Source organism: Pogoniulus pusillus, chromosome 7, assembly GCF_015220805.1.
Source record: "Pogoniulus pusillus isolate bPogPus1 chromosome 7, bPogPus1.pri, whole genome shotgun sequence".
Classification (NCBI taxonomy): Eukaryota; Metazoa; Chordata; class Aves; order Piciformes; family Lybiidae; genus Pogoniulus; species Pogoniulus pusillus.
Genome location: NC_087270.1, coordinates 37,322,891 through 37,348,216, shown reverse-complemented (window position 1 = coordinate 37,348,216; position 25,326 = coordinate 37,322,891). Strand labels below are relative to the sequence as shown.

Genomic DNA, 25,326 nt, shown 5'->3' with positions numbered 1-25,326 from the left:
ACATCTTCATCAACAACCTGGATGAAGGGACAGAGTGGACCCTCAGCAAGTTCACTGAAGATACAAAGCTGGGAGGAGGGGCAGACAGCCCATCAGGCTGTGCTGCCATCCAGGGAGACCTGGACAGGCTGCAGAGCTGGGTGAAGGGGAAACTCATGAAGCTCAGCAAGAGCAAGTGTAGGGTCCTGCCCCTGGGGAGGAATAACTCCCTGCATCAGGACAGGTTAGGGGTTGACCTGCTGGAAAGGAGCTGCAGAGCTGGGTGGAGGGGAAACTCACGAAGCTCAGCAAGAGCAAGTGTAGGATCCTGCCCGTGGGGAGGAATAATTCCTTGCATCAGGACAGGTTAGGGGTTGACCTGCTGGAAATGAGCTCTGTGGGGAAGGATCTGGGAGTGCTGGTGGACAAGAAGTTGCCCATGAGCCAGCAGAGTGCCCCTGTGACCAAGAATGTCAAATGGCCTCCTGGGGGGGGCCATTAAGCAGAGTGTGGCCATCAGGATCAGGGAGGTCCTGTGATTCTGTGAAGACAGCTCTCCCCACCTAAGCTTCACCTGCATTACTGCCCACTCTGCAGTGGCTTGCTCTGACAGAGCACTGGAGAGGATAGCTGGGCTTTTCTTTTCATTTTAGGGAGCTTTATTTCATTTTCAGATGGGTGAATGGAAGTCAGAATCCTCAAACAGCAGTGCTTTTTCCCCACCTTTGTGGCTGCAACCCCCCTCTCACAACAGACCCTAGGTCTCACACAGCACTGGGGCTTTTGGTCCTGCCCTGCCTGTGTTGCAGGGCAAGACAAAGCCCAAGTGCTGAGGTGAGTCTCACCAGCTCCCAGGGCTGGATTTTATCCCCTAAAACCTCCACAGTTCTTGCTGGAAACAAACTTGTTCTTTCCCCGGGCAACACAGGCCTCAGCACTCAGGTAACACTGTTTATTTGGAGACATTTTTACCACTCACAGGTCTCAGGCAGGATGGAGTCACCCATTTAGCATCCAGGGGCTGGTGCTGGGCTTCAGCTGCCTCTCAGCACCCTAGCACACCCAGCCCTGAGCACCAGCCACAACCCTCAGCCACTCTCATCTGCTGCTCCAGGCAAGGAACTATTCTTTGTCCACACACACCCTAAGCCCCAGGGAAGCAGCCCTGGGGCTGATCCTCCAAGCAGCAGCCTGTGCCTATACCCTCAGATTGGCACAAAAATGTGCCTGAGGTATGAGCACAAGGCTCCAGCTCCTTGGTTTTGAGGTCAGCTCAGAGCCAGGCAGATCACAGTTGACTTCTCCAGAGCAACTATGCAGAAGGCAACAACAACTTGAAATCCTGGGAAAGGGCAGCTGCAAGAACACCCTCAATTAAGTCCCTTCATTACCAACCCACAGGAGCTTTCATCAGAACAAACAGAACAGTGTTATCATATCATTAAAACATTGGGGGTTATTAAAAAGGTGGAGTTTAAAAGACAGGCTTCAACATGGAGTTTCTTACCAATAATCATTGCAGTGAATAGGTCTCTATATAAGAAATTAAACAGGAAAGGTGCATACCAGGCCTCAACTCCCACAATGGATGTCACTATGTAGACAATTGAAATGGTCTGAAAGAGAGCACAGGACAAGCAGGTGTGAGCAATAAGGCAGGTCAGACTGGCAGCACCCCAAGCAAACAGCTTGAGAGGGGTGCTTTGAGCTACATCATGTTTAGTTCCTCTCACTGGAGAAGGGGAAAAGCCAAAAAATTCCACAAACATCCCATCTCACGAGAGCCAGTCCAGTAAATGTAGCAGCTGAGCTCTTGAGGATACAATCAGGAGCTGCTCTCTGAAGCAGGAGCAAAGATGCCTGTGTGAAACTCACACTGTTCAACACGGCTAAGCGCAGGGTCCTGCACCCAAGTCAGGGCAATCTCCAGTATCAGTGCAGGTTGGGGGATGAAGTGATGGAGAGCAAGGGAGGGACTTGGAGATGCTGGTAGGTGAAGAGCTGGACAGAAGCCAGCAATGGTGCTCACAGCCCAGAAGCCAACCATATTGTTGTTGCTGTCTACAACTACCTGAAGGGAGGCTGTAGCCAGGTGGGGTTGGTCTCTTCTGCCAGGCAAGCAGCAACAGAATGAGGGGACAGAGTCTCAAGTTGTGGCAGGGGAGGTCTAGGCTGGATGTGAGGAGGAAGTTGTTGTCAGAGAGAGTGATTGGCATTGGAATGGGCTGCCCAGGGAGGTGGTGGAGTTGCTGTGCCTGGAGGTGTTGAAGCAAAGCCTGGCTGAGGCACTTAGTGCCATGGTCTGGTTGCTTGGCCAGGGCTGGGTGCTAGGTTGGACTGGATGAGCTTGGAGGTCTCTTCCAACCTGCTTGATTCTATGATTCTATACCCTGAGCTGCATCCAAAGCAGCATGGCCAGCAGGATAAGGGAGGGTATTCTGCTCCTCTGCTCTTTGAGGGCTGGAATCCCTCTGCTGTAAGGACAGGCTGAATGATTTGGGGTCGTTCAGCCTGGAAAAAACTCCAGGGAGACCTTACTGCAGCCTTTCAGTACTTAAAGGGGCCAAAAAGAAAGCTGGGGACAGACTTTTTATCAGGGCCTGCTGTGACAGGACAAGAGGTGATGGTTTTACACTAGAAGAGGGAAGATTCAGACTAGACAGAATAAACTGTTTCCACTGAGGGGTGAGAGACTGGCACAGATTGCCCCAAGGGGTGGTAGATGCCTCCATCCCTGGATCAATTCCAGCAACCTGCTCTAATTGAAGATGTCCCTGTTCACTGCACAGGGTTGGGCTAGATGACCTTGAAAGGTCCCTTCCCACCCAAATCATTCTGTGAGTCTATGACTCTGTGACAAAGCAGAACTGTGTGCTGTATAGTGAGACCAGGCTCTGGCTAGAAAGGACAGCAGCAGGCAGTAAAGGTGAATTCTACCACCCAGAGCTTGTTCCCAGCTCTGATGGGCTGCTCACAAAGAGCGTCCTCAAGAGAAGTCCTGAGCAAGAGATGGATTTGACAGCAGACCAAAAGGGTCCATAACCACCACCAGTCTCAAAAATGACTGCCCACTTTCATGGTACTGAGAGGCACCTCCCTGGAACCTTTGGTGCAGCCAGAGTGTTTCACATGCCACTTACTTACTCTGCTGCATTCTGGGACACGTCCTGCTAGCGCCAAAAGGCACTGCCACACTTGAAAGTATCCACATTGGTGTAAGAGATTCCAAACTTGCCTGGACATGATCCTGGGCAAGTTTCCTGGGAAACCACTGTGGGTGACACTGCTTTAAGAGGGAAGTTGGACTAGATGATCCCCAGAGGTCCCTTCCAACCCCCACCACGCTGGGATTCTGGGATTTCATGGGTTTGAACAATTGAACTCCAGTGCCAAATGACCTCATCTCATTAAAGCAATTACAGCTAAAAGTCATGCAAGCAGTCTTGGAAAAGTCTCCTCCTCCACCATGCCTGGAGACAGGCAGAAGACAGCCACCTCCAGAAAGCATTGATTTACAAGGCCTTGCAGGACTAGGGTGGCGATCATACACCTGTAGTGGGCACTGCCAGGGCTACACCTCAAATCCTGGCTTCATTTTCGTGCCAGTCACTTCAAGGACAATGAGGTGCTGGAGCATGTCCAAAGAAGGGACACAAAGCTGCTGAAGGGTGTAGAGCACAAGGCTTGCAAGGAGGGGATGAGGAATCCGGGGTTGTTTAGCCTGGAGAAAAGGAGGCTCAGGAGAGATTTTCTTTCCTTGAAAGGAAGTTGGGGTCAGGTGGGGGTTGGTCTCTTCTTCCAAGGAACAACCAAGAGCACAAGAGGAAATGGCCTCAAGTTGTTCCAGGGGAGATTTTGCTTGGACACAAGGAACATTTTTCCATGGAAAGGGTTACTGAACCTTGGAACAGGCTGCCCATGGCAGTGGGGGAGTCTCCATCCCTGGAGAGATTTAAAAGCTGTGTAGATGTGACACTGAGGGACAACAAGACCAAGTGCAAGGTCCTGCAGCTGGGTGGAGGCAATGCCAAGCAGAAATGCAGGCTGGGCACTGAGTGTCTGGAGAGCAGCCCTGAGGAGAGGGACTTGGGGGTGCTGCTGGAGGAGAAGCTCAGCAGGAGCCAGCAGTGTGCACTTGCAGCCCAGAAAGCCAAGCAGAGCCTGGGCTGCAGCAGCAGAAGTGTGGCCAGCAGGGCCAGGGAGGGGATTCTCCCCCTCTGCTGTGCTCTGCTGAGACCCCACCTGCTGCATCCAGCTCTGGAACCTCTATTCCAAGAAGGCTGTGGAGATGCTGGAGAGTGTCCAGAGCAGGGCCAGAAGGATGCTCAGAGGGCTGCAGCAGCTCTGCTGTGAGCACAGACTGAAAGAGTTGGAGCTGTGCAGGCTGCAGCAGAGGAGGCTCCCAGGTGACCTTCTTGTGGCCTTCCAGCATCTGAAGGGGGCTACAAAAAAGCTGGGGAGGGACTTTTGAGGCTGTCAGGGAGTGGCAGGAGTGGGGGGAATGGAGCAAAGCTGGAGGTGGGGAGCTTGAGAGTGGAGGTGAGGAGGAAGTTGTTGAGCAGGAGAGTGGTGAGAGGCTGGACTGGGTTGCCCAGGGAGGTGGTTGAGGCCCCATGGCTGGAGGTGTTTAAGGCCAGGCTGTGTGAGGCTGTGTGCAGCCTGCTCTAGGGTAGTGTGTCCCTGGGCATGGCAGGGGGTTGGAACTGGCTGCTCCTTGTGGTCCCTTCCATCCCTATGACTTGGTTTAGTGGTGACCTGGCAGTGGTGAGTTAATGGTTGAACTTGATGATCCTAAAGAGCTCTTCCAACCAAAACAATTCAATGAGTCTCTGACACACAGCAGACCTGCCCACATCCCTCACACATCTCAGCAGGCACTGCTGCACCCTTAACCCATCAAGCAGTTTCTGCTGAAGCCCAGCAGCAGCCATGCACTTACCACCTGGCTGATGTCATATCCCCAGGGCAGGAAGAGGATCCCTGTGTTATACTTCTCCCAGTGGGAGAGGATGAATGAAAACAAGACCACCCACAAGAGGAGGTAGAGGACGAAGACACTGACGCCGGTGGAGCCACGTCCGAAGGTGGAGTAAACTGTCACAACGAAATAGACACAGGCCCAGCTGTCCAGGCCGTGGTCAAAGAGCTCTCCCAGGGGTGTGCTGGAGTTGGTCCTGCGAGCTTGCTTCCCATCAACACCATCTGGGAAGAGAAGTGTGGAGGTTTGCCTGAACTTCCCAACACAAAGCGAGTGGCTTTCACCATCGCCATCCTTTAGTGAGGAGTCTGCTTCCCACCCCCCTGCTCTTTGTGAGACTGGGAAATGCAATGGGCTGACAAGATTATATTTACTTAAAGCAGAACAAAGGCAATTTCACAGCTTGGCACAAAGACAGCTCCAGCATCCTCCAATTTTTCATCAGCTGCTCTGGGGCAACCTCCTTCCATCCATTTCCCAAAGCAGCTCCCAGAACCTGCTCTGGCAGCCCGAACAACAGGGGGATTAGTCCATGGCAGAACCCCACAGACTAATCTCAATGGCCTGGCAGATAAGATGACACCCATGGAATAAACAGGGGACAGCCACAAACCCACACCAGCAACGTCATAAAATCTTACCTAATGTATAGGCAATGAAGTTGAGGAGCCCCACAACGACCCACACTCCATTGGGAACGTGCTGGTGATCAGGAGCTGCCAAGAACAGAAACACTCAAGTTAGGATAGCTCAGTCTGTGTTTTCAGTGGGTTTATATTGGCACATGGACCTAGGCAACTCAAACAGTGAAACTGAGATTTAGCTTTCCAGGGCATGTTGGCAGAGCTGCTCCACAACAGCATGTGAAATCAGGTCACCAAAGATTTTGCTTGTCCTCTGTCCCCAACTCTCCAGAGTCACAGAATCTAGGAACTGGCAATGGCAGATCTCAGCTGTAGCCCAATTTGCAGCCCAGAAAGCCAAGCAGAGCCTGGGCTGCAGCAGCAGAAGTGTGGCCAGCAGGGCCAGGGAGGGGATTCTTTCCCTCTGCTGCACTCTGCTGAGACCCCACCTGGAGTACTGCAGCCAGTTCTGGAGCCTCTATTCCAAGAGGGATGTGGAGATGCTGGAGTGTGTCCAGAGAAGGGCCAGGAGGATGCTCAGAGGGCTGCAGCAGCTCTGCTGTGAGCACAGACTGAAAGAGTTGGGGCTGTGCAGGCTGCAGAAGAGGAGGCTCCCAGGTGACCTTCTTGTGGCCTTCCAGCATCTGAAGGGGGCTACAAAAAATCTGGGGAGGGACTTTGGAGGCTGTGAGGGAGTGGCAGGAGTGGGGGGAATGGAGCAAAGCTGGAGGTGGGGAGATTCAGCCTGGACGTGAGGAGGAAGTTGTTGAGCAGGAGAGTGGTGAGAGGCTGGAATGGGTTGCCCAGGGAGGTGGTTGAGGGTTGAGGCCCCATGGCTGGAGGTGTTTAAGGCCAGGCTGTGTGAGGCTGTGTGCAGCCTGCTCTAGGGTAGGGTGTCCCTGGGCATGGCAGGGGGGTTGGAACTGGCTGCTCCTTGTGGTCCCTTCCAACCCTGACTGATTCTATGAAATGCACACCACAGAAGCATGCATGGATCATGCTCAACCAGTGGCTTCCAGAGCATCACACAGAGCCTCTCTGAGACGTGATGACACTCTGCAGAAACATGTCAGAGGACTCCCCGCCCAGTCTCCTGCCTGCACCCTGCCAATGGAGACACAGCTCCTCCCTACAAACATCCCCACCTCCTGCAAGGTTGGCTGGGCAGACAGCCAGCCTCAGGCTGCAATGTCAAGAGCCCAGAAGTTCCTTACAACGAAGCAGGAGGAGGCACAGCTGCTGAAAGTTACTGAATCGTGGAATGGGTTGGGTGAGAAGGAGCCCTCAGAGCTCATCAGAGTCCAACCCCGCAGACAACAGGGACTCCTTCAGCTAAATCAGGTTGCTCAGAGCTGCATCTCACCCAGCCTGGAATGTTGTTGAGGATGTGGCATCTACCACCTCTCTGGGCAAGCCGGGCCAGTGTGTCACAACCCTCAGCATAAACAATTTCTTCTTTAGATCTAGTCTACATCTCCCCTCTTTTAGTTTAAAGCCATCACCTCTTGTCACGTTGCAACAGTGGCAGCCCAACAGGAGGACACACAGATATCAGAGCTCAAATTCCCATATATCTGATATCCTGGAGATTCTCACACTGAGCTTCCTTCCATCAGGGACTATCAGCTTTTCTTCCCACAGCACATGGATCAAACCACAGGCCAAATTTCAGCCAACAAAATCATAGAATAGGCGTAACTCACGCCTCCATACCAACATAGAATCACAGAATCAAGCAGGTTGGAAGAGACCTCCAAGCTCAGCCAGTCCAACCTAGCACCCAGCCCTGCCCAACCAACCAGACCATGGCACTAAGTGCCTCAGCCAGGCTTGGCTTCAACACCTCCAGCCACAGAGACTCCACCACCTCCCTGGGCAGCCCATTCCAATGCCAATCACCCTGGCAACAACTTCCTCCTAACATCCAGCCTAGACCTCCCCTGACACAACTTCACACTCTGTCCCCTTCTTCTCTTGCTGCTTGCCTGGCAGAGACCAACCCCACCTGGCTACAGCTTCCTTTCAGGCAGTTGCAGACAGCAATGAGGTCTGCCCTGAGCCTCCTCTTCTGCAGGCTGCACACCCCCAGCTCCCTCAGCCTCTCCTCATAGGGTTTGTGTTCCAGAGCCCTCACCAGCTTTGTTGCCCTTCTCTGGACACCTTCCAGCACCTCAATAAAGATACCAATGAAATAAATAAAGACACCAGAAATCATGGCAGAAGAGGTGACACAGATTTCACCACTCTCATCCTTCACATCCAACATGCAGCCTTACCAGAAGCATAAAAGTCAGGGTCGAAGTATGCCATGAGGAAGAAGTTGAAGACAAGTAGCAGGAAGCCAGAAAACGTTATCAAATTTGGGGCCAGCCAGGTAGGGAAGATCTATGGGAGAGCAGCAAAAGAAGACATGACCTCATTAAAACATGTAATAAGACCTAGACACAGCAGAGGCCTGTTTGCAACCATCTGGGCCTTAGACAGCACTGCTTAGTCGGATGATGGGGCAGCAGGAAGCTTTAGGCTGCGATGCGGTGAGCTCGGAGTAGGCTGGAAGGCAGCACCTGTTGCAATTAGTTGTGCCACAAATGAAGCAGGGCTTTTCAGATGACAGTTTTAGAGAGGTGACTGGGAGTTTTGCTGTCCCACTGGAGCAGGACAAGGTCTCACCTTCACTATGGTGTTCCAGAAGGGATGCATGACGTAGAGAGATAGGGGGTTGCTGTCCACGGCACTGTACTGTGGAAGACAAGGGGAAAATGTTGGTTAGAGCTCCACCAACACTGCTAAAAGACAGAAACCCTCAATACTGAAATTTCCCTGAGGGCATTTGCTACCCAAGTCTTGAAGAACACTTTGATCAAGCATGGAGCCTCACCAGGGATGGTGCAAAGCAACCCAGGACACCCCCACAGGCTCCAGCCATGCTGAGGACTCCCAGAAACAGGACTTTGGTGCGTAACTCATGCCTCCATACCAACACAGAATCACAGAATCAAGCAGGTTGGAAGAGACCTCCAAGCTCAGCCAGTCCAACCTAGCACCCAGCCCTGCCCAAGCAACCAGACCATGGCACTAAGTGCCTCAGCCAGGCTTGGCTTCAACACCTCCAGGCACAGCAACTCCACCACCTCTCTGGGCAGCCCATTCCAATGCCAATCACTCTCTCTAGCAAGAACTTGCTCCTAACCTCCCCTGGCACAACTTGACACTCTGTCCCCTTCTGTTGCTGGTTTTCTGGGAGAAGAGACCAACCCCACCTGGCTACAGCCTCCCTTCAGGGAGTTGTAGACAGCAATGAGGTCAGCCCTGAGCCTCCTCTTCTCCAGGCTGCACATCCCCAGCTCCCTCAGCCTCTCCTCACAGGGCTGCGCTCCAGGGAGGTGGTGGAGTCGCTGTCCCCAGAGGTGTTCAAGCAAAGCCTGGCTGAGGCACTTAGTGCCATGGTCTGGTTGATTGGACAGGGCTGGGTGCTAGGTTGGACTGGATGAGCTTGGAGGTCTCTTCCATCCTGGCTGATTCTATGAACACAGAAGGTTCCATCTCAATATGAGGAGAACATTCTGGTGACAGAGCACTGGAACAGGCTGCCCAGGGAGGTTGTGGAGTCTCCCTCTCTAGAGACATTCAAAAGCCACCTGGACACATTCCTGTGCAGCCTGCCCTAAGTGATCCTGCTTTGGCAGAGGGGTTGGACTCAAAGATCTCTAGAGGGCCCTTCCAACCCCTAACATTCTGTATTTCTGTAGTTGTCCACTGACCTGGTGGAGGACCAGCACCTCACCCCCTACCTGTGCCCAGCTCAATGAGATGGAGTTTGCACAGGGGGAGGATGGAAGGGTGAAAACCAAGAAGCCCCTACACAAAACAAGTCTCAGTGTTCCTTTCAATCAAGGAGCTGAGATTCCAGCAGAGGCAGCTGCTGCACTTGAGGAATGGGGAGGCAGATCCTGGAGGTCTCTTCCAACCTGGTTGATTCTAAGAGCTCTTAGGCCTTCCTCATCTAACTGCTTGCAGCTCATTTGAGATGGTCAGGGAGTGTATTTGATGGGGAAAAGCAGGAATAGAGACACAAATCCAAGATTGAGGCAGGTCAAAAAAGAGTTTCCAGTTCAAAAGGTAAAATTTGGCCTCACTTGGCTCCCAAGAGCACCACAAGTTCTTATCTGCTCTCCAGCTCACAATCTCTACCCAGCAAAGATTACCCTGTCTAAAGTCCTCTTCCTCAAGTGACACTTTGATAAGAACCCCAATTAAAATTCAACAGGCTACAGAACTCCTCTGCTCTTGTGCTGAGTGCTGACTACCCACTGGTGCCTCCCCACCCAGTGTTCCCATGGCTAGGACAACACTCCCACAGCTACCAGCATCAGTGCCTGCCACCACCTCCCACAAATCCCAACCCAAGCAACCAAAGCCTCCATCCCTCTGCACTTCCCCAGATAAGAGGAGTTTGGTTGATAAAAGGAAACATTTCAGCAGAGAGCAGCAGCTTCAAGTCCTCACCCACACCACAGCCTTGAACTAGCCACCTTCTCCACATCCATGGCTCTTTCCTCCCTCTGTGATCCTCTCCTCAGCTAGAAACCCCATTTCCACTGGAAGTAACCTGTCCCTTTCAAAAGTTGGGAACAAAGTGGTGGAAAAGGATAAAGTCACATGCCAGAAGATACCAGCACAAGGAAGAGGCACCAGGACTTACCAGGCTTTGAGCTTACAGCATTTCCTCCTAACCAGGTAAACGGAATGGTTTAGGTAGGAAAGGATCTGCAAAGGTCATCTAGTCCAACTCTACTGCAGTCAGCAGGGACATCTTCAACTAGAGCAAGTTGATCCAACCTGGAATTCTTCCAGGGATGAGGCAGAATCAACCAGGTTGGAAGAGACCTCCAAGCTCAGCCAGTCCAATCTAGCACCCAGCCCTGCCCAAGCAACCAGACCATGGCACTAAGTGCCTCAGCCAGGCTTGGCTTCAACACCTCCAGGCACAGAGACTCCACCACCTCCCTGGGCAGCCCATTCCAATGCCAATCACTCTCTCTGCCAACAACTTCCTCCTAACAACCAGCCTAGACCTCCCCTAGCACAGCTTGAGACTATGTCCTCTTCTTCTGCTGCTGCTTGCCTGGCAGAAGAGACCAACCCCACCTGGCTACAGCCTCCCTTTAGGGAGTTGTAGTTTCTTTCTTACCTCTAGTCTAAGATGAAGCTTAAAACTGTCACCCCTTGTCCTGTCACAACAAGCCCTACTAAACATTTCCATCCCCAGCTTTCTCACAGGCCCATTTAAGTACTAAAAGGCCACAAGAAGACCTCACTGAAGCCTTCTTTTCTTCAGGCTTAACAACCCCAGTTTGCTCAGCCTGTTCTCACAGCAGAGGGGTTCCAGCCCTCTATGTTTGCAGCCCCCTCTGGATCTGCCCCAACAATCCCATCCCTGGGAAACATTTCTGCACTCTCACCAGCTCTCCCTGTGTCAGACTGGTCCATCTCATTGGTTTTTAGCCCCAGCCCCACAGCAGCAAGCCCGTGGGAGCTGCAGAGCAAGCAGCAACAACACCCCAAAATCAGTGGCACACCGAGGCAAGCTTTAAGCTGCAAGGAATTTCCATCCCAGCTTAATGCAACTTCAGAGGACAGAATTCAGAATGCTTTACAAGATAATAGGATTTGAAACGCTGGTTAGGGGAGGAGGAGACCTGGAAACTGATTCAATCTCATTAACACAGGAACAAGAAAACAGATGCAAGGCCTGGAGCAAGGTAGGAGAAGCACTCCAGAGTCTCTGTGCCTACGTCTGTAAGGTTCCTCAGGGATGCTTTTCCCAGCCAATGTCCTGAGAAGATTTCTCCTGTCCCTCCACACTGGGGGACTGGGGATAATACCCAAAAAGCAGCTTTTTTCCATGGTCACAGATGTTCACACCTTACTTACAACTCAAAGTTCTTGAAGGACACCCTCCTAGGGGAGAGGGAAGCTGTTCTGCAGAGGTTTGCTGATACAACCACTCCAGCCTCAACTGGTCTCCTCGAGGGACACATCTTTTGCCTGTTGAACAAGGTGGGTAGGTGCTCTGCCAGCTCAGAGAACATCAGCAGATCCAAGCAGCAGAGCTGAGGCTTGCTTTGGAGCCAGGCTGACAGTCACCCAAAGGGAGAGCACTCTGATGCAGCCAGGACAATGCTGCCTGTCCAGGACAAGCTTGGAAATTCCTGCCCAGGGCAGCTGTGGAGATGTTTCACTTGCATCTCACTTCTGCCATTCACCTTCCAGCCCACATCATGGGAAGAGAGCAGATCACACCACAGTGATGATGTAGCAGTCTGTCCTTGAAGGAAGCCCTCAGCTAGGCTCCTTGTACCTGCATCAGCTCTCTTGGAGACCAATACTCCCTCTCTGGGAATTCAGGCTCAAGATACCCACCTGAGTCTGGCTGTTCACTAAAGCTTGTGCCCTGACACAAAGCTGCAGAAGGGACCTGACTGACTTTGAGGGCACCAGGCCCTCATAGTGCTCATGCCATCATAGAATGGTTTGGGTATGAAAGGACCATTTAAAGTCATCTAATCCAATCCTCTTGCAGTCACCAGGAACATCTGCAGCCACAGCAGGTTGCTCAGAGCCCTTTTCATCTCACCTGGAATGGTTCCAGGGATGGGGGCATCTACCTCCTCTCTGGGCAGCCCAGGCAAGTGTCTCACCAACCTCAGCAGAAACAATTTCTTTCTTCTATCCAGTCTGAATCTCCCCTCTTTTAGTTTAAAACCATCACCCCTTGTCCTGCCACAAAAGGCCTTGCAAAAAGTCTGTCCCCAGTTTTCTTGTAGGCCCCTTTAAGTACTGAAAGGCCATAAGAAGGTCTCCCTGGTGCCTTCTTTTATCCAGGTTGAACAACCTCAACTCCCTCATCCAGTCCTCACAGCAGAGCACAGCCCTCAGTGTTTTTGTGGCCACTCCAACAGGTCCATGTCTCTCCTGTGCTGAGGATCCCAGAGCTGGACATAGTAGTCCTTGTGAGGTCTCATCAGAGTGGAGACAGCTGGGTTTTGGGCTGCAAGTGCACACTGCCAACTGATGCCCAGCTTGTCACCCTCAACACCCTCAAGTCCTTCTCCAAAGTACATCTCTCCTTGAGAGCTCACCTCCCACTGCTGAAACATTCTTCAGGGTACAAACACAACTATGTTTTAGCTCACCACATGCAGGACCAGCTCTGTCCTTCACCTACTTCACCTTCAAATCCAGATCTTCATCAGCATCACCTTTCCTCACAGTGGCTCACAAGTGTAACTTGTCCTTCTCAGAGTCGTTTTTCTATCACGAGTTAGGGCTCTGCCACCACCAAGGACTCAGATTTCTCCCTCAATTTCTGGGAGAGAAGGTCAAAGGAAAGGGAATTTCATATGCCCCAGGAGCCTCCTTCTCAAAGCAGACAGACATTTGCCAGAGTGCTTGCTCTAAAATAGCACCTTGCACAGAGACATCGCTTCTGAAGACGGCAAGGAGGAGCCAACCAGCCCAGACAGGCCCCTTGGGATTCAGCTTTAAACTTCTTAAGAGCAGAGTCAACTTGCAGCAACAATCTCATCTCTAACACCATCACTGGCAGTTTGCCCATGTTAGGATGGCCACAGGATTGCTTGATCCCTGCTTGCTTCATTCAGCCACCTTTTGGGGTGCCAGAGGGCAGCCCCACAGCCAGTCCTAGCTGCCACAGAGCTACCTTGGGCTCATCATGAGCTGGCTGGCATCATTAGAGGAATCAGAGATCCAAATGGCTCATACAGCTTAAAAAACAACATTAATCATGCAAGCAGGATGCTTCTGGAAGATCTAATTATGTGTCCAAGGAGGAAAATAATACAGATTTATAGCCCAGACCCTGCTCAGGCCCTTCCTGCCCAGGAAAACAATGGAGCTTCTAACTAATCTGGTTAGCTGGAGCCAGTGGCAGACCAAACATCATCACATGCTGCCCTGGGCACACCACTGTCAGAGACCAAAACAGACCCAGGGCACACTGGAGAGGAACAGCACTGATAATGCCAGCCTGGGAGGAGTGGCTGACAGCCTGTCAGGCTGTGCTGATGTTCAGCAAGATCTGGGCAGCTGGAGAATTGGGCAGAGGGGAACCTCATGAAGTCCAACAAGGACAACTCTGGGGTCCTGCCCCTGGGGAGGAATAACCCCTTGCACCAGGACAGATTAGGAGTTGACCTGCTAGAAAGCAGCTCTGCAGAGAAGGACCTGAGAGTGCTGGGGGACAGGATGCTCTGGAGACAGAAATGTGCCCCCATGGCCAACAAGGCCAACGGTCCCCTGGGGTACCTTCAGAAGAGTATGGCAAACAGGTCAAGGGAGGTTTCCCTTCTCCTCTACTTGGCCCTAGGAAGGTCCTGGGTCCATTTATGGGCTCCCCAGTCCAAGAGAGGCAGGGAACTACTGGAGAGAGTAAAGAAGAGCCTATAAAGATACTGAGGGGACTGGAGCCTCTCTGAGAGACCTGGGACTGTTTAGCCTGGAGAAGAGCAGCCTGGAAGAAGATCTTCTCAATGCTTAGCAGTATCTGAAGGTCTGGGGACAACAGGACAGAGCCAGACACTTCCCAGTGCCGTCCAACAACAGGACAAAGCACAAATGGCACAACTGGAACCTAGAAGGTTCCACCTGAACATAATGAAAAACTTTCCTGTGAGGGTGCTGGAGTCCTGGATCAGGCTGCTCAGAGAAGTTGTGGAATCTCTTTTCCTCTGCAGAGTTTCCAAACCCACCTCGACATTGCAGTCCTGGGCAACCTGCTGTGAGTGCCTCTACTTTAGCAGGCAGGTTGGATTGGATGATCCCCAGAGGTCCCTTCCAACCCCCACCACGCCAGGATTCTGTGAGCCTTGGCAGAGAAAATCCAGCAGGTCTGTAAGGCTGTTGCCTATAAATCTCCTTAAGTTCAAAGAGGGTGCAAGGCTAAGAACCTTCTCCCATCAGGCTTTAGATAAGCCAGGAGGCTGTGAACTTGACTATCCCCACGGGCCATGATTGAGCAGAGCCCTGCCAGTGCAAACATGCCACACTTGCACTATGCCCCCACATCCAGTGATGCAGGAGAAGTCAAACTGTTCTCTAATGGTACTGATTAACTCGAGCCCTATTTACCTTTGCTAAGGTCATTGCTCAGTTGGCACTAAGAGTGGAGTGAGAGGACAACAGGAAACAGCCTCAAGATGTGCTACAAGAGAGTTTAGGAGGAAAAGTTTCTTCTCCAAAGGGTTGTCAAACCTTGGAACAGGCTGCCTGGGGTCTGCCAGAGGTTGCTGGAGTCACCACCCCTGGAGAGATGGGACATGGATATGCGGTGTTGAGGGACACGGTTTAGGGGTGGCCTAACAGCACTGGGTTAATGGTTGGACTCAATGATCTGAAAGTTCTCCTCCAACCAAAATCACAGTATCACCAAGGTTGGAAGAGACCTCACAGATCATCAAGTCCAACCCTTTACCACAGTGCCCAAGGCTAGACCATGGCACCAAGTGCCACATCCAACCCTGCCTTGAACTGCCCCAGGGACGACGACTCCACCACCTCCCCAGGCAGCCCATTCCAGTGCCCAATGACTCTCTCAGTGAAGAACTTTCTCCTCACCTCGAGCCGAAATTTCCCCTGGCGCAGCCTGAGGCTGTGTCCCCTTGTTCTGGAGCTGGCCACCTGAGAGAAGAGAGCAACCTCCTCCTGGCCACAACCACCCTTCAGGTAGTTGTAGACAGCAATAAGGTCACCCCTGAGCCTCCTCTTCTCCAGGCTAAACAACCCCAGCTCCCTCAGCCTCTCCTCGTAGGGCTGTGCTCGAGGTCTCTCACCAGCCTCGTCGCCCTTCTCTGGACACGCTCAAGCATCTCAATGTCCCTCCTAAACTGGGGGGCCCAGAACTGAACGCAGTACTCGAGGTGTGGTCTGACCAGTGCAGAGTACAGGGGCAGAATGACCTCCCTGCTCCTGCTGACCACACCATTCCTGATGCAGGCCAGGATGCCACTGGCCCTCTTGGCCACCTGGGCACACTGCTGGCTCATGTTCAGGCGGGTATCAATCAGTACCCCCAGATCCCTCTCTGTCTGGCTGCTCTCCAGCCACTCCGACCCCAGCCTGTATCTCTGCATGGGGTTGTTGTGGCCAAAGTGCAGCACCCTGCACTTTGAGCTATTGAACCCCATCCCATTGGCCTCTGCCCATCTGTCCAGGCGGTCAAGGTCCCGCTGCAGAGCCCTTCTGCCCTCCAGCTCAGTCACATCTGCCCCCAGCTTAGTGTCATCTGCAAACTTGCTGATGACTGACTCGATGCCCTCATCCAGATCATCTATGAAGATGTTAAAGAGGATGGGGCCCAGCACTGATCCCTGAGGGACACCACTAGTGACTGGCCGCCAGCTGGATGTGGCACCATTCACCACCACTCTCTGGGTCCGGCCCTCCAGCCAGTTCCTAACCCAGCACAGAGTGTTACCATCCAAGCCGCGGGCTGACAGCTTAGCCAGCAGTTTGCTGTGGGGGACAGTGTCAAAGGCCTTGCTGAAGTCCAGATAGACTACATCCACAGGCCTCCCCACATCCACCAAGCGGGGCACCTGATCATAGAAGGAGATCAGGTTAGAAAGGCAGGATCTGCCCTTCCTAAACCCATGCTGGCTGGACCTGAGCTCTTTGCCATCCCTCAGGTGCGCAGTTATTGGCCCCAAGAGAACCTGCTCCATCAGTTTCCCTGGCACTGAGGTCAGGCTGACAGGTCTGTAGTTCCCAGGTTCCTCCATCCGACCCTTCTTGTGGATGGGGACCACGTTGGCCATTTTCCAGTCTCCTGGGACCTCTCCGGTGAGCCAGGACTGCTGGAAAATGATGGAGAGCAGCTTGGCCAGCTCAGCTGCCAGCTCTCTCAGCACCCTGGGATGGATCCCATCTGGTCCCATGGACTTGTGGGTGTCCAGATGGCTCAGCAGGTCCTGAACTAATTCCTCATGAATTTCCAGGGGAACACACCGCTCCCCGACCCCATCCCCCAGTTTAAGAGGCCATTTGCCTCCTCCTCCTCTCTCCTTACTGTTGAAAACTGAGGCGAAGAAGGCATTCAGGACCTCTGCCTTTGCTTCATCATCAGTTATAGTGTTCCCCTCCTGGTCCAGTAAGGAGTGCAGGGTCTTCTTGCCCTTCCTTTTAGCATTGATAAATTTATAAAAGTGTTTTTTGTTAGCTTTCACGGAAGTGGCCAGCCTAAGCTCTAGCTGAGCCTTAGCCTCTCTAATTTTTCTCCTAAATGATTCTAAAGAGGGACTGCTGAGCAGCCAACAGCACAAGCTTCAACGCCAGCATCACTTCCCTCCTACTGTCTCTTCTTGAATACAGAGTTTTTGCACATCCAGCACTTTAAGCTCCAAGCACAGAAGCATCCTTTGCACACTCCAAGCACATTTCACACAGTATCACAGTATCACCAAGGTTGGAAGAGACCTCATAGATCATCAAGTCCAACCCTTTACCACAGAGCTCAAGGCCAGACCATGGCACCAAGTGCCACGTCCAATCCTGCCTTGAACAGCCCCAGGGACGGCGACTCCACCACCTCTCCGGGCAGCCCATTCCAGTGTCCAATGACTCTCTCAGTGAAGAACTTTCTCCTCACCTCAAGCCTAAATCTCCCCTGGTGCAGCTTGAGGCTGTGTCCTCTCGTTCTGGTTTCCATGCAAAGCACCAGCAAGCAGCCCAAGCAGAAGTGACATACAGCGCAGCACCACCCAGCCTCAAACAAACTCAGCCCCTCCGTGGGCCAGACTCACTCTCCAGCATAGTAGCTCAGGAAGGGACCTGCCTGTGGTCACTCCAGGAGCTCACCTTACAAAGATCCACCCAAACAGGTGCCCATACTTAAGTTAATCCTTGGTTATGTGAGCTCCAGCTACCACATCCAGAGGGCTGCAGCTCTGTACCATCACTAGGGAGACTGTGATGGGAAGGAGCAGTCAGTCAGCCCCACCACCTTACTGCTGAGCCTCAGTCCAGTCCCATCACAATGCTGGGGAGGGGAAGTCATTTTCCTGTGGATACATAACATGGAGCAACATCTGATGTTGACGGCAGGCCTCAGAGAGCTGCCTGCCAGTTTCCACTGCTTACAGGAGCTGCCTCCATTTGGGAGCATTAAATATCCAGGAATGTGGGTCACCAGTGCTGCAGAAAGGATGTGCAGATGGTGAGCACAGGAGCAGGGAAAAAGAACTTTCAGAGATGCAGTTAGAGGAGGATCAACCAGCGATGAACCTCTGGAATGGGAATCAAGAAATCAGAGCAGTGACTGTGAGGAGGAAAAACATGGGGAAGAAAAAAAGCCAGAAGAAAAACATATGAAGTGGGAGGTTGCAACAATCAAAAGACTTTGCTGCCACTGCAAGAGTTGGTCTGGACTTGGAAAAAAGAAAGCTGAAGTATCTGTAAAGGGGATCACAGTAGTTTTGCAAGGCTGTTCCTGGGGTCCAAGAAGAGCAGAAGGAATCAAAGTGAACATGGCAGCATAGTCTGAGCTGGGCAGGAAGCAGTGGCTGCTCTCCATCCCTAGGCATATTTAAACACCCACCCTGTGCCCTGCCAAGGGCAATGTCACAGCAGACCATCCCAAAACGTATTTCTCACCAAGTAAGTGAGATATGAGTGTGGTCTTAGCCAGCTTGCTGATGATCCAGCACTGGGAGGAGAGACTGGCACCCTGTCAGGCTGCAGAGCTGGCTGGAGGGGAACCTCATGAAGTTCAACAAGGGCAAGAGTAGGGTTCTGCCCCTGATGGAAAGCAGCTCTGCAGAGAAGAATGTGGGAGTGCTGGTGCACAAGTTGCCCAGGAGTCAGCAACGTGCCCTTGTGACTATGAGGGCAGTCTCCTCTGTTGCATCAAGAAGGGTGTGACCAGCAGGTCAAAGGAGGTTCTCCTCCTGCTCTACTCTGCCCTGGTGACACCACCTTTGGAGTACTGACTCTGGGCTTCCCATTTCAAAAGTGAAGGAACTACTGGAGGGAGTCCAGCAGAGACTACAAAGATGATGAAGGAAAGCATCAGTGTGCCAAGAAAAGGCTGAGAGACCTGAGGCTGTTTAGCCTGGAGAAGAGCAGATGGAGAGGGCATCTTCTCAATGGTGATCAATAGCTAAAGGGTGGGGGGCAACAGGAGGGGCCAGACGCTTTTCAGTGGTGCCCAGTGACAGGAACAAGGGGCAATGGGTACAAACTGGAACCTAGGAAGTTCTGCCTTAACAGGAGGGGAAACTCCCTCCCTGTGAGGGTGTCAAAGCACTGGACCAGATTGCCCAGAGAGATTGTGAAGTGATTCTCTGGAGCGATTCCAAACTTTCCTGGACACAATCCTGGGCAACCTGCTGGCGGTGATCATGTTTTAGCATCAGGGTTGGACAAGATGATCTCCAGACATCCCTTCCAACTCCTACAATGCTGGGATTCTGCAAGGGAGAAGACTACCTTCAACTTTGGGCAAAGCCTAGGAGAAGAGACAAAATAAAACACTGTTTTTCCAAAACACATCACCCTCTACCTCTCTCTGCCCCTTATCCTGCCTCTCCACAAAGAGGAAGCTCACAACAGCAAGAGCTGCATAACTTCATTAGCCCTGACACTGTTTTGAGCAAGACCCAAGGCACAGCAAGTCAGGACAATTATACAGGCCCCAGTGAGATGACCATTTCACTTTGGATTTCCACAATTGGCTCCAGTTCTCTTCCAAACAGTCCCAACAGCCAAATGCTTGTTGCTAATTAGCAAAGAGTGACTTCTGTGATGGAGCTCATCATGGCCAAGATTCAACATGCACCAATAAACATCACAGGAAACTTTCAGAGCAATTAACGGGCCCCAAGCTGGGCTGACAAGCTAATTTTCAGTACTTGCTTTGTACATCTTGCACCCCTGGGTGAGCACTCCAAGCAGAGCTGCTACCCAGCTCTCCTCCACGCGCCACTGTCATGCTTGCATCTCTGAGGGCTCCATGTCCGTATGGAGACTGGTGACAAGTGGTGTCCCTCATGGATCCAAACTGTTTGAGATCTTCACTGAGGACATAGTGAGCATGCCCTCAGCAAATCTGTGGATGACACCTAGTTGAGTGGTGTTGTTGACAGGCCTGAATCATAGAATCATAGAATGAACCAGGTAGGAAAGACCTCCAAAATCATCCAGTCCAACCTAGCACCCAGCCCTATCCAATCAACTAGACCATGGCACTAAGTGCCTCATCCAGGCTTTTCTTGAAGTATGGGATCCATTCAGAAGGACTTAGACAAACTGGAAAAGTGGATCCATGTGCACCTTTTCAGGTTCAAGAAGGTCAACCTCAAGGTCCTGCATCTGGGTCAGAGCAAATGCCACTATCAATCTAGGCTGGGAGATGAAGGGAAGACTGAGAGGATGAAGTCAGAATCTCTCCTCTTTTAGTTTAAAACCATCACCCCTTGTCCTGTCACAACAGACCCTGCCAGACAGTCTGTCCCCAGCTTTCTGATAGACCTCTAAATACTGAAGGGACACAATAAGGTCTCCCTGGAGCCTTCCCTTCTCCAGGCTGAACAACTGCCTGGAGGTTTATGTTGGACATGAGGAACAATTTCTTTCCAAAAGGGTTGCCAATGCCTGGAAGAGGATGTCCAGGGCAGTGGTGGAGTCACCATCCCAGCAGGGTTTACCAGGCATGTAGATATACAGTGTTGAGGACATGGTCTAGTGGTGACCTGGTAGAGCTGGGTTAACAGTTGGACATGATGATCTTAAAAGTCTCTTCCAACAAAAACAATTCCATGATTCCTCAACTTTTGAACTTCCTTCCAGCATCCTCCACAACAGAGTGCATCTGAGCAGCCTCTTGGGAAGCTGTGCACTATTTAAAAGCAAGCACAGACAGCTAGAGGCTCAGAGCACTCAAAAGAGCCCTTTGGGAATGAGTTAACTGAGTCAAGAAAGGGTTTCAAAGGCTTCCTCTCCACCACTCCCTTCCTGCTAAGGACCTTGCAGGAGAAGGCAAGTTGGTTGCTCAAGGGTAAGGAAGACCAGCTTTTTAATCACCGTGGCCTCAAGCCTCACATCCTCATCCACAGCATCAAGTGTCTTTTATTTTCTGCTGCTCCCACTACCACTTCTGCTGTTCCACTGGCATTTGAAGCCTGAAGGTAAGAGGATTTCTTGAAGCTGGCTGAGGAGAACACCCTCTTAGAATCACAGAATGATTTAGGTTGGAAGGGACCTTGAAGATCATCCAGTTCCAAACCCCTGCTATGGGCAGGGACACCTCCCATTACAACAGGTTACTCAAGGCCTCATCCAACCTGGCCTTCAACACCTCCAGGGAGGGAGCAGCCACAACCTCCCTGGGCAACCTGTGCCAGTGTCTCACCACCCTCACTGAAAGGACTTCTTCCTAACATCTAGTTTGAATCTCCCCTCTGCCAGTCTAAACTCATTACTCCTCATCCTGTCATTACAAGACCTTGTCAATAGTCCCTCCCCAGCCTTCCTGTAGGACTCCTTCAAATACTCTAAGGCCACTACAAGGTCTCTTCAAAGCCTTCTCTTCTCCAGGCTGAAAAGCCCCAACTCTTGTAGCCTATCCTCATAGCAGAGTTGCTCCAGCCCTCTGCTCTTCTTCAAGGCAGAGAGGCCACCATGTAAGACCAGCTTAAGGGACATGCAGAAACTGTGCAAGCAATAACCAAAGCATAACACACCTGAATCTGCAATGCCTGCCAAGTCTGATGCTGGTGCTGGCTTGGGCTGGTGACAGCCCTGGAAATCAGGGATTCCCACCCAGAAGCAGGGTGCAGAAGAGGGAGAAGAGCATCAAGAAGGAGAGTATCTTCCACCATAAACAGAAATTCTTTAATCTGGATGCCCTTGGGTGCATTCAGTGCACCAGGGTCTCCCAAGCTAAGGTCTCACCTCACACTGCAAGACAACTGTGTTTGATATGCTGCTGCCAACCCTGTAGTGAACCTGCCAAGGAGATCACTGTGCACAAAGAAGTCAGTGACCACCTCTGCAGTCAGCCTGAGGCCTGTGCTGTGCCAGCCAGCTCACAGCAGCAGAGGAGCCTGCGGGCAGCTCCCACTTGGTATCAGTGACTGGGCCACCTGCGTGTCCTTGCCTTTATCTAGGAGAGCTGCAAGACACTCTCCTTCCTTTTCATGCTATCAGGAGAGAACATTCTTTACATCTGGCACTGGAAATGAGGAACAGAGCTGTTTTCTGGGAAAAACAATCCTTGTGTTTCAAATTATCACAATCATTGGGGGTGTTAGGAGGATTCCTCTCTACTCTGCCCTAGTGAGGACATGTCTGAAGTACAGAGGCCACTTATGGACTCCCCACTGCAAGAGAGACAAGGAACTCCTGGAGAGAGTCCAGCAAAGGCTACAAAGACACTGAGGAGACTGAAGCATCTCTCTGACAAGGGAAGGCTGAGAGATCTGGAGATGTTGAGCCTGGAGAAGAGCAGCCTGAGAGGGGATCTTCTTAATGCTCATCAATAGCTAAAGAGCAGAGTGCAGGAGCATGTGGCCAGACTCTTTTCAGTAGTACTAAGCAACAGGACAAGGGGCAATGGGCACAAACTGGAACCCAGGAGGTCCAGTTCTGGGCCCCTCAATTCAAGAGAGATGTTGAGGTGCTGGAACATGTTCAGAGAAGGGCAATGAAGCTGGCAAAAGGCCTGGGACACAAACCCTCTGAGGAGAGGCTGAGGGAGCTGGGGGTGTGCAGCCTGGAGGAGACTCAGGGCTGACCTCATTGCTGTCTATAACTGTCTGAAAGGAGGCTGTAGCCAGGTAGGGTTGGTCTCTTCTGCCAGGCAAGCAGCAACAGAACAAAGGGACAGAGTGTGAAGTTGTGGCAGGGGAGGTCTAGGCTGGATGTTGTTAGGAAGTTGTTGTCAGAGAGAGTGATTGGCATTGGAATGGGCTGTCCAGGGAGGTGGTGGAGTCTCTGTGCCTGGAGGTGTTGAAGCCAAGCCTGGCTGAGGCACTTAGTGCCATGGTCTAGATGACTGGCTAGAGCTGGGTGCTAGGTTGGACTGGCTGAGCTTGGAGGTCTCTTCCAACCTGCTTGATTCTGTGATTCTCTTCTATGAGGAAAAAAATCTTCTCTGTGAAAGCGCTGGAGCCCTGTATGAGGCTGTCTAGAGAGGCTGTGGAGTCTCCTTCTCCAGAGAGATTCCAAACCTGCATGGACATTGCAGTCCTGGGCAATCTGCTGTGGGTGACCCTGCTTTAGCATGGGGGCTGGATGGATGAAGCCAAGGTCCCTGCCAACTCAAACCATGCTGAGATTCTGAGACTTTGTGAAAGGTCAGAAATATCCTCTATGGACAGCGTATGCCCAGCATGGATCAGAGGCCCATTTGATACTACACCACCTGGGTTCCCACCACCTAAAGGAATCAAGGATTATCCAGGCTGTTCTCTAAACAGCACCTGTTAGAGTCTGAGCATCTTACTAGTGTATCATAGAACAGGATCATAGAATCAGTCAGGGCTGGAAGGGACCATAAGGATCAGCTAGTTCCAACCCCCCTGCCACGGGCAGGGACACCCTACCCTAGAGCAGGCTGGCCTGATCAGTGTAACAAACACCTCCTGATGTAAAACCTCTGCTAGCTATGAACCCACCACCAGGCTGCATGCTCTCAATCACAGGGCTGTGCTCAGCACAAGATGCCTTCTCCTTAATGTTTTGCTATAGGAGGCCCTTCCCAAGACCCAGTTCACTTTCCTCTTACTGGACTCCTATTTACTTCTAAAGCTTCTAGGGTGAGATGCCAGCCTGGACCCAAATGTGTCACTGCCTTCCCTCTAACACCCTCCCATGCCACACCCAAGGAGCAGCACCCACAGGCTCCTTCACCAGCATTTCCCCCAAACTCATTGCTTCTGAAGAGAATATGCAGCCTTCAATGACAGCATCAAACTGCAGCCAGATCACACAGCGAGGAACATACAGAGACCACTTAAGACACATGGCCAGAGCCCAACACACAGCACTCATCACTTGAGTAGTTTCTGGGCTCCTGCACGAGCTGGATGAAGGAGTCACACAGCCATCACACATCTAGCTGTAAGATGTGGCCCAAAAAGCCACTGCAACTCCATCACACCAGAAGATGCCAGGAGAGCGTACAAGCTCAGGGCAGAGCTGAATTAAGCAGAATCACAAGCAGCTCAGACAACACCAACAAGGAAAGGCCACAGGAAGCACGACAGGAATACCAAAAGGCAGTGACAAACCACTGAAGCTGTCTGCACACATGAAGCTGCACCACTCTGCCCTCACCTGCAGGCAAATCTTACCTTCCACAGCTGTGAGTCCCCAACCCACTGAAATGAGCCACAGGAGTCACAGTGTCACATAAGCAACCTGCAGCTCATGGAAAGGCATGAGCAGAAGTAATAGGAGTGCTGTCTGCAACACAAAAGCCATCCTTCCCCTCCAGCCCACACACTGCACCCAGCTCCAGGCACCACACTCAGGAAAGGTTCAACTTGCAAAAGGGAGAGCTGTTTGGCTTGCTCTGTGAAAGCAGGACTTGGAGGCAGTCTGGAGGCAAGAAAGAAGTAGGTCTTTTTTCCTAGAGAAAGCAAAGTAGGAGCAGACATCTCTATCAATGCTCTAGATGGTCCATTTCCACCCCACTCCCTGTAGGAGGTTGCTCAGAAGCCTGCCAGAAAGTGATTTGCAGAGAGGTTTTGAAGACCATGACCTCTGGCACCCAGAAACAGCAGCTCCTGGCTGCATCCTCCTTGGCAAAGGACATTCAACACTTAACAGTTACAGAGCATCTGGGCACAGAAAGCCTTTCCTTCCCATTTTAGGTTCGCTTCTCTATGTCTCCAAAGTGACATAAGCTACATCAGAATCTTCTCCCAAGGAGCAAGCAACAGGACAAGTGGAAAAGGCTTCAGGCTGCACCTGGAGAGGTTTAAGTTGGACATTTTGAACAATTTCTTCCCTGAAAGGATTTTCAAGTCCTTAAACAGGCTGCCCACCCTGGAACCTGATGAGTCAAGTGAGGTGACCTCTATCTGCTCCCTGGCCAGAGCATGGAACTACAGCATCGTCCTTGTGAGGGGTCTAGAGCACAAGTTCTGTGAGGGAAGTGGAGCTGTTCAGCCTGGAGAAAAGGAGGCTCAAGACAGACCTCTGAAAAGAGGCTGGAGCCAGATGGTGGTCAGTCTCTTCTCCCAGGAAACAAGTGACAGGACAAGAGGAAATGGCCTCACATTGCACCAAGGGAAGTCTAATCATAGAATCAACCAGGTTGGAAGAGACCTCCAAGATCATCCAGGCCAACCTAGCACCCAGCCCTGGCCAAGCAACCAGACCATGGCACTAAGTGCCTCAGCCAGGCTTGGCTTCAACACCTCCAGGCACAGTGACTCCACCACCTCCCTGGGCAGCCCATTCCAATGCCAATCACTCTCTCTGCCAACAGCTTCCTCCTAACATCCAGCCTAGACCTCCGCTGGCACAACTTGAGACTGTGTCCCCTTCTTCTGCTGCTGCTCGCCTGGGAGAAGAGACCAACCCCACCTGGCTACAGCCTCCCTTCAGGGAGCAGCAGACAGCAATAAGATCACCCCTTCTTCCCTGAAAAAGTTATCAAAGCCTGCACAGGGTACCCAGGGCAATGGTGAAGTCACCATCCCTGGAGGGGTTTAAAAGACCTGT

At 51.9% G+C, this 25,326-nt stretch overlaps 1 protein-coding gene across 3 annotated transcripts in view; it reads right to left on the bottom strand.

The window, feature by feature from the left end:
- Nucleotides 1–25,326, bottom strand: part of SELENOI (selenoprotein I) — a 47,196-nt gene that overhangs the window by 16,912 nt on the left and 4,958 nt on the right. For 2 of the 3 annotated variants that reach the window (XM_064146559.1, XM_064146560.1), the window contains exons 2-6: nt 8,251–8,319; nt 7,857–7,965; nt 5,599–5,673; nt 4,919–5,181; nt 1,487–1,595 (exon numbers count right to left, since the gene is read on the bottom strand). In XM_064146559.1, the coding sequence (XP_064002629.1) occupies nt 1,487–1,595; nt 4,919–5,181; nt 5,599–5,673; nt 7,857–7,965; nt 8,251–8,319 (625 nt within the window). Of the gene's footprint in view, nt 1–1,486; nt 1,596–4,918; nt 5,182–5,598; nt 5,674–7,856; nt 7,966–8,250; nt 8,320–12,813; nt 12,893–25,326 lie in introns of those variants that run through there. The other variant, XM_064146561.1, reaches the window with a different exon arrangement.